Source organism: Solanum dulcamara, chromosome 2 (assembly GCF_947179165.1).
Source record: "Solanum dulcamara chromosome 2, daSolDulc1.2, whole genome shotgun sequence".
NCBI classification, from domain to species: Eukaryota; Viridiplantae; Streptophyta; class Magnoliopsida; order Solanales; family Solanaceae; genus Solanum; species Solanum dulcamara.
In genome coordinates, this window is record NC_077238.1 from 6,225,774 (window position 1) to 6,238,320 (window position 12,547).

Consider the following 12,547-nt stretch of genomic DNA (forward strand, 5'->3'; position numbering starts at 1 on the left):
ACATAAGGGTAAAACGTAAAAACCCTACTATCTCTTTTTCTTTTATGCTAAGGAAGATGGTCGAAGTACTTTTGATTATATTATGAATTCTCTAGTTAGTTTAGTTTGAATGTGTAATTTTTTTATTTTAATGGACAAAGTTGTTTGTATTTTGTAACCTCTGTTTGACTTGTTCTTTAAAATCTAAACTGCGCTGCAAGTTTGGTCAACCTGATTTGTCATCAGCATGTCTTCCCCTCAATATGCAGCAAAGGGTACTATTGATATGAGTTTGTTTTATACTAACAAAGGTTGTGCAGACCTTATTGGTTATGCATATGCAGGTTATTTATCAGACCACATAAAACTCTATCTCAAACAGGCTATCTATTTACACATGGAGGAACTGCTATATCATGGTGTTATGTCGGAAAAAATGGTTTAAAATTAATTTCAACTTTATAGAGAAAAAATCAATTTTAGAAAAGAGGAGTCGCCACTTAAATTTTTAAAGAAATTAAGAAAACTTAATTTAAAAGGCCCTAACAGATTTAAGTCTTAAAAATTCAGAGATAAAGGTACGAGGTTCTTATTTCTCCTTTGAGAAGATGTTAAGCATTCAAAGTGGCCGCTAACGTGCGGTTATCAGACGATTTGAAAATTATTTGACTAAAAAAAATAATATTAATTTAAAAGAAAACAAAGACTTTAAAATATTTTTTTAAAAAATAATGATCAAACTTAAACATTGAAAATAATATACATGTATAAAAAAAAGTAAAGTTAACCAAATGCCTAAGTAAAGGTAGAAAGTCATCTAAAGAGTAAATTAACATGAATTGGTTTATCTTTAGGAGAATCTAATTAAGTTAAAACAAATTAAATTAATACCTAAGCAAGCATAAATAACATAAGTGAATAAATTATTACAACCCGAATTAATATAAATAAACAATAAATAACACATGAAAATATTGCCCGACAGTTAGTTTCTGTACGCCTGGATTAAGCTGTTGGGCCATCTGTGTTTTGGGCCTTAAGCACAATTCCACTGTATATCGCAGCTGTATACACACTGTATATCGGAATATATATAAACTATATACAATATACCATCTGTTTGTTCCCTATATCTGTTGTACATCACTGTATATTACACTGTATATCAGTGAATACAATATTGTTTTCTTGCATATCAGACTATATAGATACTGTATATCAATGTATACGACATTGTTTTCCACCTGTATTCCGTGTATACAACCCAATATCAATATATAAATCATGAATATTACCTTCTTTTCCATTTATCAACTTTCCACCAATTCAAACAAGATGATGGGAGATGATGTTTCCATTTTCAAGAAGAGAAAGCTATTGAAAGGGAAATTCTTCCGTTGCTCCAACGTGCAACCTTGGTTCAAACTTTTGGACAACGGAATCATATTTGTTTGAAGGATGGATCGATAACTATTCCTACGTATGCTTCTCCATAGAAAATTCAATCCCACTTGATCTCTCCTGATACTCCAAGATCCATATTTGTCTATTTCCGAGGATTGTTTTATGTCAAAAGAAATGATCCTGAAGGCGGGTACTATGCAAGAGGCGCTCGAGCAGCAGTGTGGAAGAACATTAAGGACAATCCACTCTTTGATATTTCTACAGATCATCCAACTACATACTACGAAGATGCAGCGAGCTATCTTTTGCTTGTGCTCTCTCGGATGGGCTCCATGGAGTCCAAGATTGGTTGAAGCTGTTGTATTCGGATGCATCCCCGTTATAACAGCAGATGACATTGTCTTGCCATTTGCTGATGCGATTCCATGGGAAGATATTGGATTTTTCGTAGCGGAGAAGGATGTTCCATATTTGGATAACATTCTCACTTCTGTTCCACCACAAGAAATACTGAGGAAGCAGAGATTGCTTGCCAATCCTTCAATGAAGCAGGCAATGTTATTTCTACAACCTGCTAAACCAGGTGGTGCTTTCCACCAAATCTTGAATGGACTTGCTCGTAAATTACCCCATCATCACAAGACCATATACAGAGACAACAACGTCTTAAACTGGACGGCTGGTCCAGTTGGTGATCTTAAACCTTGGTAGGATCAAGTTGCACCTCCAGATTTACACATTTTTTCCCCTTGATTTGATCACTTCCTTTTTGCGTATAATATTTATTCATTAATTCTATGTTAATTTATACACAGAAGAAAGAGTTTCGTTCATTAAATGATGTTTATGACATAGATGATAATTTGAAAAACAATGGCACAGAACATGTGAGAGAGATTTGAATAGACACACAATGTTGTATATTACAGTAGAATATAGTCATCTTCAAAAATTGGATCACAGTACAGGGATATATATAATCACTACTAAATAACAATATAAAAATTCTGAACTCCAACACAGTAGAATATGTGTTTTGGAGAACAAAAACACAGAAAAGATTGAACACAGAAAATATAACATAATAGAGGATTGACTCAAGATTTTCTTCTTCTGCTTCCTTGTTCCCTAAAACAAACCAAAAAAATAATAATTCAACAACTCAATTGAACAATTACTTTGTGAAAGCTCGAATACTTGGCCTCCATCCTATTCATAAAATAGTTCACATTTGAAAAAGAGCTAATATTTGAGATTTATTTGGTAATCTATTTATTTGTTTGCCATGTGTCCAAAATCGAGTACTACTATCTAGTATTCTCCCTATTCCATGAAGCTAATGGTGAATCAAACGGCATTATTAATATCTCTTTGAGACTTGAGCAGATTCAATAGCAATACAGAAAGTTCAAAACTTAGTATTGATCTAAAAGAAACTAAAGCATAAAAACGAAAAGAAGAAGAAAGAATGGAAAATAATCCTGTCAAAATTTGGTCCTTTATGATTCTATTAGTGTGTGGTAAAAACTATCAAATTAGTAATCAATCCAAGAGTGAATGATTGTTACAGAAATGTTTTTAAGCTAATACGGAAAGTGTCAAGGAAAAAGAACTCTAGAATGTATTACATATATAAAGATACATATTTAACTTTGGTTGCAGTGGATCAACTGTGTACGTACCTGATAACCAAATCAAGCTTGAATTTGAGGGTCAAGGTATGATGATTGTTCTACTTCTGGATAAATAGTTTGAAACCACAATTTTGCATTTCTTCAACTTGTTTTTCCTGGATATCCTTGGCTGATTCAACAAGTGATTCTTTGCATGATATCACCTCAATAGATTTTAGAGTCAGCATGTCTGCAAAGCGAGGAGGGATCTGCTCAAGATGTCGCAATCTTCTTATCACCAAGTGTTCCAGGCATGGAAAAGCATCATCTGAAACATTCCATTCAAAAAAAGAAGCATTTTGTAGTTTCAAGAATTTGAGGCGAGGGAACTGCTCATCAGTCACTTCCCATACTTTTCTTTTAATGGAAACGTTTAGCAGTTTGAGTACCACAAGGCTGGGGAGGGTTGCAACCTGATCAGGTATAACTACAGGACCATTGAGTAGTGTTAATTTCTTAAGACTTGATGGAAATTTCAGATTGGTGGCCCAGGTCCCCAAACAACCCCAAGAAAACTTGAGCACTTCAAGCTTAGTAAGATTGTTAAATGCAGGGGAATATTCATAACATCTCAAAACTTCACATCGCAGTTTTTGAAGATTTGGTGTCTTTACCAATATGTTATTCGCGTCCTCCACACAAGAAAACCATGCTGAGGAAAGAGTTCTCAACTCGTTCATTTTTGGGGGACTCTTAAGGAGCTCTTCATGAACAATGGGTATAGGGATAATAGCACTGTTATATACATGTAGATGGCGCAGCTTGACCATCTTCCAAAGTGTGTCTGGTAATGATACTCGTCTTCCCATTCCTTTAACTATCAAAGTTTCAAGGTTCCAACGATTGGACGAGAATGATAATGAAGAATCATCAGCAATTCTAACAGCAACATATCCTAAGCAGGTTAACGCTTCTGGGAAAGAATCAATTACAGTGAATTCCAAATTTAACACCCTCAGAAACTTGAAGCTGTTAAAAGTGTATGATGCATTGTGTATTGATGATGATGCAATTTGTGTACCCTTCATCAAGTGGAATGATTGTACATCTGAACAAATCGAACTCCATTCTGCAAGATTATTCCCTTGAGAGTGAAGGCATAAGCGTCGTGGAATGTTAATCTTCTGATAGGAAATAGGAGGAGGACACATATTATCATTGTCCCTGTTAATAGACAAACTAGTATGATCAGAATATGTTTAAAAGATAAAATTGATTCTACTTAGAAGAATATTAGATTGTATTACCCTTTTATGCATTGTAGAAAGTTCTCCTCCTTGGCTTTCTTCTTACAAAAATCAAGTAACAAGTCATGAATGCGACACGCCTTAGTCTTACCATCAGAACTCTTCTTGGAAACCATCACGAGGTTTCTTCCAATAAGGTTCTTTAAGTAATACTCTGCTATATCCTCGGAAAGCTTCTCTTTATGAATTTTTACCAAACCTTCTGCAGTCCACAACCATGTCAACTTTGAAACCTGTATCTCTTCATCCTCTAGAAATACTCCAAAATACAAAAAACAAGGTTTCAAATGAAATGGTAAATCTTGGTAACTAAGATTTATTAAATCCTCCGACTTAGACTGGATGTGTGAACCTAAATTTATTGCAACCTGTTCCCAACAATGTTTCTCCTTCTCCATTCCTTCGAGAATACCTGCTACTAGGACAACTGAAAGAGGTAGCCCTCCACACTTTTGTGCTATCTTTCGGCCAACATCTTCTAAGACAGGGGGGCAACTTCTTGTATTGAACACCTTATCCTTCAATAACATCCAACTTTCTTCCGGTGTAAGCAGTCGAAGAAAATGAGGATCACTTACGAGTTTAGCATGGGAAGCAACATCACCAAGCCGAGTTGTCAGGATAATTCTACTTCGTTTATTTGTATCCGCATCACAGAAGCAAGGGTATAGATCATCCCATGCAGCAGTTTCCCAGACATCATCAATGAGGATAAGGTACCTCTGAACCAATAAAAGTTTGCGCAACCTATCTGCTAATTCATTCTCTGGTAGTTTATCACTTATAATTGTATCCTTCTTAATACCACGAAGAATGGTTAGTAACAAGTCCTTGCGTGTATAAACTTGAGATACACAACATTGTGCACGGACATCAAAATGAGAAACGACTAACTGATCAAAAAATAGTTTGTTAGCTAGAAATGTCTTACCCAATCCAGGCATGCCCACGATTGAGATGACATCCAAGTGTGATGATCCGCTGATTAGCTGCCGTCTTAGAGTGTCCATCACCTCCTGAAATCCAACCATCTCTTCCCTTATGCTTGTAAGCCTAGCAAATTCTGAAGTATGAGCACTGGCAACATCTGTGGTATTATGCAATACCAAGTCAGAGAGTTTGTTTTCATAAATCTCCGCTACTTCCCTTATGAGTAGTGTAATCTCCTCTATGATGTCCCCGGTCCAGAGAAGAAGACACCACTCAGGAATGTCTTTGTTCCTAACAGCCAAATGTTCCACCTCATATGCTTTAGCAATCATCTGCATCGCAAAAGATTCAAATCCAACATGCTGCTTCTGAAAGTGCTCCAGTTGCTGCTGAATTGTCCGAAGTTGGCTCCTTATAGAAGAAAGTACGTCTGAGTTGCGGCTTAGCAACTCCTTCAGGTGGTCTAAAATGATGTCAATAGATCCCAGCCCATCAATCTTAGGTAATTTGAAGTGAAATGACTTCCGTGTGATGAGGTAGATCAGTGCTTGATTACTCTGAATATCACCTGAGAAGTGAAGGACTGGCACTTGGTTTAACTCCCCAACAGCCATGTCTTCCTTCTCCTCCACGCTGTCATACAACGAGTAAATTAGAAGCCCTGCATCAATAATTGCTGTATCAAGATCTTTAAGGGCCTCTCTTGGTAAATTGATGAGACTGACTCTCAAATCGTTGAGCATTGGCATTTGATCCTTGAAAGTAATAGGTAGCTCTTCCAAATGGTGTACGAGAGTCTCCACAAAGCCATATTTATAATCAGCAACATGCTCAGCTTGGTTATTTGGATGGCATCCTGATTTAAGAGCTTGCAGGACATCAACATAGATCTTGCGGATACATGGTTGACTCGGCTGAATCCTCATTTGAAGGTCAGAAAATGAAGCATTCATTTTAGCTGAAGCCGAGTATTCTTCTTTCCAATGGCTTGGCAAATCCAACCAGGAAATCATTGCTGCATGACCAGCCACAACTAAAACATGAGTGAAGAAGGTATGCTGGCTTTGAGGATCCGTGCATCTGTCCGATATAAAGTAGACAAAATTTCGCAACAATTTCAACTGCTTTACAACCTCTTCCATTTGTTGCCCGCTGGAGCAAGGAACTAAAGGAGATCTAGTATCACGATCACAAATCTCTGATAAATCAGTGAGATTTCTTACAACAGTATCAATGAATCTCTTTATAAATTCGGGAGTAGCAACGTTGGAGGAAAGTGGTAGTAATGCTTCGGGAAAGGAGTATTTACCTCCCAATTCCAACTTAATCCCCAAAATCTTTTCTTTCAACTTACTCAACTCATATACATCGATGGGATAGTTGATTCTTTTGAATTCAGCTTCAGCATAAGGAAAAAGAGCTTGGATTTGCTGTGTAACATCGTAGCATACAGTTGTGAAGCTCTGCAAGCTGAGAAACATATCTACGAATTTAAGATTGATATAGATGACATCAATTTCACACTGTCTATTGCTTCCGATACCTAAATCCCATTCATGACCAAGCTTTTCCAAACGAGAAAGGTCATAATATCTCCCTGTAGAAAAATACTCATATGAAGAAGACATCAACTCGGAAATTTAGCTGAAGGAGTTCAATTTTCTTTCTACTCTTTTGGTTTCTAAATGGTTGTGTTAGGGAATTAATAGACTTATTAATGACAGATGACTTTGAGGATAATTAAAGAGCATACCCATCACTGGATCTTCATGTGAAACAATAATGCATTTTATAGAAACTAAATGGAGAATTGGTGTCCATTAGTTAACTTATTTTATTCAGTGAGGATTATTAAAAGTGGGCAACCCACTAGTTTTTATTTTTCTAATTATTTCTTCGTCTATATAATATCAATTTTTGGCATTGAAATGAGATACAAACGGAAGAACATTTGCATTACATTTACATTTTTTCGGTTTTCCATTCTTCCTTTTTTTCCCCGTTTATTCTCCATTTCTTAAATTGTCCAGCTAGTTAATTTTATAGCACATTATCAGCACAAGGCTCCGGCTATTTTTTTAAGGTAACAAAAAGTGGTAAAAATTTTATTCAATTTTATTTTCATAAAATGATAAATAATTTAAAACTTGAATTTGTGGCTTTGAACATTTCTGGAAAAGGCTACTCCTCATGGGCACTAAATGCCAAAATTCATCTAGAATCGATGGGTCTGAGAGACACCATCAAAGATGATAACACGGCATTTAGTCAAGACCGTGCAAAAACTATGATTTTTTGCCGCCACCATCTTGACGAGGGGTTCAAATTACAATATCTTACATTAAAGGATCCCCTGAAATTGTGAAATTTTTTTAAAGAAAGATATGACCACTTGAAGTTGGTCATGCTTCTACAAGCACGTCATGACTGGTTAAATCTGAGACTAATGGACTTCAAAAATATAATTGAATATAATTGTGCCTTACTTAGAATTATTGCTCAGTTAAATTTATGCGGAGACGAAATCATTGAGCAAGATAAACTCAAAAAACCATACTTCTCATTTCCACCCACGAATATGCTCCTGCAGCAGCAATATCGCAAAAAACATTTTACAAAATATTCTGAATTACTATCTCACCTTCTTATTGTTGAACGACATTAATGAATTATTAATGAAAAATTATGATAGTCGGGCCGTTGGTTCTTTGCCACTCCTTTGAAGTGAATCAAGCAAATTATAACCAACGAGAAAGAGGTCATGGCCGAGTCGTGGTCGTAGTCATGGACGAAAAAGAAATTATAATCATGATACTCGGCTGGCACCGAGAAATGATCAACAATATAAAAGGCAGGGTAAAAATTTAGAAGTTTTACCAAAGAAAAATTCAGAAAGTGTATGTCATAGATATGGAGGTGTGGGGTACTCGTCGCGGTCTTGTCGGTCGTCAAAACGCTTGGTTCAGGTATATCAGGCATCCTTGAAAAGGGAAATCTAGAAACTTTACCAAAGAAAAATTCAGAAAGTGTATGTCATAGATATGGAGGTGTGGGCACTCATCGCGGTCTTGCCGGTCGTCAAAACGCTTGGTTCAGGTATATATCAGACATTCTTGAAAAGGGAAGAAAATAATTGAGAGATTAATTTTATCTCTGAGGATAATATTGAGCCTATGCATTTGTATATAACTGATTTCTTTAATTTTTCAAAAGAAAATATGAATATCGATAATATTAACAATATGTAAATAATTTTTTATTTATTTATCTGTACTAAATATTATGTTTGTATTTTTATTGTCCATGTAAATAAATAAAATTTGTGTTGTTTTAATACTTATTGAAGAAAATATGGAAATGCCTCAAATCTTGTTTGGATCAATGATCAATCAAGAGGATATTTGTATAATTGATAGTGGAATAACTCATGCTATTTTCAAAGACAAGAAATATTTTTTCAATTTGCTTAAAAGAAAAGCTAATGTTACTATAATATCTGGTAATTCAAAAATGATTAAAGGCTCGGGAAGAGCTACTATAATTCTGCCTAAGGGGACAAAAAATGTTATAGAAGATGCACTATTTTCTTCTAAATCCCCAAGAAACTTGTAAGTTTTAAAGATATTCGCAAAAATGGATATCATGTTGAGACACTAAATAAAATGAATACTGAATATCTTGGCATAACCAAAAATGTCTCAGGCCATAACTATATTTTGGAAAACTTACGAACTTTGTCATCTGGCATATATTATGCAAAAATTAATGCAATTGAAGCACATATGATTGTAAAGCAGAAGTTTACTGATCTAAATACATTTGTGTTATGGCATGATCGAATAGGTCATCCTGGATAAATAATGATGAGACGAATCCTTGAAAATTCAACTGGACATCCGTTAAGGAACCAGAAGATTCTTACAAATGATGAATTTTCATGTGCTGCTTGTTATATGTCACGCCCCGGGAGGGTACCCTAGACGTAACCGACACTCAGAAACCATTTCTGGCTCCCAAGCGAACCACATAGCCTGATCACACATCCGTTCATTCATTCATTCAACGGAAAATTTAAAAATAAAGAATAATTTAGCGGGCAACTCAAATCACCCATCCAACTCGAAGAATAAAGGCCATGGGCCAATAGATCAACTAAAATATTTGTCTTTAAAATAATTTGACAAGAATAACTCAAGGATAGGAATACTCAATCGACTCATCACTATCTAGTCTATGAAGCCTCTATCACTACTATCTAATTGGGGCCAATGACATGTTCATGGCTACCTCAAATCAAAACAAAAAGGGCTAACTCGATGCAAGAATACACGGACGGTGTCCTCCGAATGTAGGGGAAGACTCACCAATACGCTGAGTGCGAATAGATCCCCAATGATGCTCCTATTGACGATCTCTTAAACCTGTCTCTGCATCATGAAATGATGCAGGTCCAAATGGACGTCAGTACGTGGAATGTACAAGTATGTAATATAGCAGAATGAAACATACCTCGAGGAAGAATAACATCGGTCCACATATCTCAAATCAGAAAGATAAGAGAGACTCAAATAAGGCGTCGTAAATCTAAAGTAAGGATACAGTTTAGACAGAGACCAATCATATACCATACAATCCAATCCAATTATGTGTAATACCGTTCAATCAAATCATTTGTAATTCGATCCCTTTCAATCATGTACAATCCGATTATATACAATCAACTCAACCATCAACTCAATAATCAAATCAAATCTAGTCACATACCATTCTATTCAATCCAATCACAATTCATCTAATCCAATACGACCATATACAATCAACTCAACATTCAACTCAACAATCAGCTCAAGGGACTCAACTCAGTAAATATGCAAATTAAATTATGCAACGTTTTACAACTCAACTCAAAGGACTCAACTCCATAAATATGTAACAACTCTCTCAAGTGTCCTAAGTCTAACAAGAAATAATTTAGACAGGACTAACTCATAAGCATATAGCAACTCACTCAACTCAATTGACTCAAAGTACTATCAAGACCTAAATGAGAGTTTCTCTTAACCGACAACCATCACTTATGAGCCAGTGAAAGTACAACAACCCGATGTTGTTTCCGCGTCTGTTCATACTTTGCTAGGGTATGAACGAATCAACCAATCATAGATCCAATCCAACCAAGTCCTATAATGTCAGGACAAATCTCTCGGGGAAGCATCCGACTTTAACAGTTCAATCCCCCCTACGTTTGGCAACATAGGTATTGGGTTCGAGTATGGACTATACTCTTGCCCAATTCGGTGCTCGATACTCCTCCCATGACTCCATGCTCATAAAACTCCTCCAATCATCTCAAACAAGCCCTCACGGCTAGTTTCATGTGGTACATTGCCACCTCATCAACTCTGTTCTCATTTCAACTCAATCAAGCCTCATTGGGCCTTCTTTCAAATTGACTCATCTCAAATTATCAAACTCTTCTCTTTAAAAATTTATACAATCTCAACTCAATGAATGCAGAAAATATTATGTACATTAAAATATAATTCCAACTCCTCAACTCAAACTCAAAATGGATACTTTAATGTAAAAATACTCAACTCATTTAAAGGTTCCTCATACTCAACTCATACTTAAACTCCTTTCTAAATCAAAGATGAAACTAATAATTCTTTAGACTCAAAATAGTGTATAAGTAGTTTATGCAAAAAGGTTCACAAATAATTTATTTAAAGCTCCTCCTCAAAAGATCATTTATTTTCAAAATATTCCTAAGACTCCAATCAACTCAAATTATGCACATCACATACCACAAAATCACATTAGAGTCCAATCCACTTCATCACATAACATCCTCATCAATATACCTCTTCATCAATCATTCTACACATATTAAATAAGCACCATTCACGTCATCCCTCACATCGTCATCAAAACATCATCATCACATCATCATCATATATTATTATTTATATCATCATCAAACATTATCATCACATCATTCATCAAACATCTACTCCAAAATCCTTATTTTTGTCCTATGTTCATTTTATAGAAGCAAAGGGACATTCTTAACTAACCAATTCATTCTTTTCATCCCAATCAATACATATATACACACAACTATCTATCTCAACCTCAAGACATTTATAACAAGAAATCTCATCTTGGGTTCATTTGAATGAAACATGAACCCATACTCTCAACAAAACTCAACTCAAGAATATCGTCAATACCTATAAATCTATATACAAAGATACATTTATAGTTAATAATATGAAAAACAACTATTTGGTAGCTCAAGTCATTAAAATTATCAATCAACCATTTGTATCTAAAAACATTTCATAGTTTAGGGAAAACTTTCAAGAAAACCTTTCTAGAAGGTGCAACTCTTTTACAAGTCCTAACCAACACATCTATGGGCATATGGAAGAAATCAATCCATATTTTGGGTTAGCCTTACATACCTTGTTTTAAGACTTTGAAGAAAACCTTGTGGTTGGGTCTTCAATGGAGGACTCAAACCTTGAAGCTCTTGGACTCTTTTTGTTGGAAATGGAGAAGAAGAAGAAGAGAGAGAAGCTCCTAGGGATTTTTAGAGAAAGAGAGGCTGTAATAATATGATCCCAAAATGGTCTAGGGTGATACATATATAATTTGGGTAAGTTCCCAAATTACCCCTCCTCAAAAGTTCTGAAAATAGGCTAAAAATGCACCTGGCGCGATAGTGGCGCGTCGCGCCATTGCAGCGCCAGACCAATTACGCCTAAAACCTGCACACCTCGTAGTGGCACGCCGCGCCACAGACCAAACTACTGAGGCATGTTTCTGGCACGATAGTGGCGCGTCGCGCCTTTACAACGCCAAGGCCAAAATTTCTGGGTTCTGGAAAATTGGCCTGAAAACCCTGTACAACTTTTAGCGGCGCATCGCGCCAGGGGCCAAACTACTGAGGCATGTTCCTGGTGCGATAGTGGCGCATTGCGCCACTACGGCGCCAAGCCCAGATTTCCAGTAGTTGAACCCCAGGCCTGAAAATCTCTGTTGTGCTCATTCATCTTAGGATCGCCATATCTTTCGACTTCGAACTCCAAAATTTACATTCTTGGTGGCGTTGGAAAGAAGACTCGATGACCATTAATTTAATAGGTCGTGGGCTACCCAGATCGTCATATATCAAAATATAGGGTCGTTAAAAGTCAACCCCTCATGCAAACCCCTCCTCAAACTTAGCCACGACGAACCTTTTGGCTTGATTTGGTCCTAGGGGTCCTTCATGACCCCACATCACCTCTAACGCTCTTTAATTACTTA

The 12,547-nt window shown here is 36.2% G+C and overlaps 1 protein-coding gene and 1 pseudogene across 1 annotated transcript; one reads left to right on the forward strand and one right to left on the reverse strand.

Annotated features, from left to right (window-relative positions):
• Nucleotides 1-1,334: 1,334 nt before the first annotated feature.
• Nucleotides 1,335-2,094, forward strand: LOC129874747 (probable beta-1,4-xylosyltransferase IRX10L; annotated as a pseudogene).
• Nucleotides 2,095-2,296: 202 nt separating this feature from the next.
• Nucleotides 2,297-6,891, reverse strand: LOC129880126 (putative late blight resistance protein homolog R1B-16). The gene is made up of 3 exons (XM_055954013.1): nucleotides 4,304-6,891; nucleotides 3,066-4,220; nucleotides 2,297-2,511 (listed from the first exon to the last, which is right to left on the reverse strand). Exons 1-2 carry the CDS (start codon nucleotides 6,859-6,861, stop codon nucleotides 3,116-3,118), a joined length of 3,663 nt encoding a protein of 1,220 aa, XP_055809988.1. The 5' UTR covers nucleotides 6,862-6,891; the 3' UTR covers nucleotides 2,297-2,511; nucleotides 3,066-3,115.
• Nucleotides 6,892-12,547: the final 5,656 nt, after the last annotated feature.

What these genes read in the sequence shown, in the direction of transcription:
- LOC129880126 (XM_055954013.1), bottom strand. Translation starts at nt 6,861, where the DNA reads ATGTCTTCTTCATATGAGTATTTTTCTACAGGGAGATATTATGACCTT. An exon ending in TTTCTACAATGCATAAAAGG is followed by an intron (nt 4,221 to 4,303) that starts GTAATACAATCT and finishes GTCTATTAACAG; the next exon opens with GGACAATGATAATATGTGTC.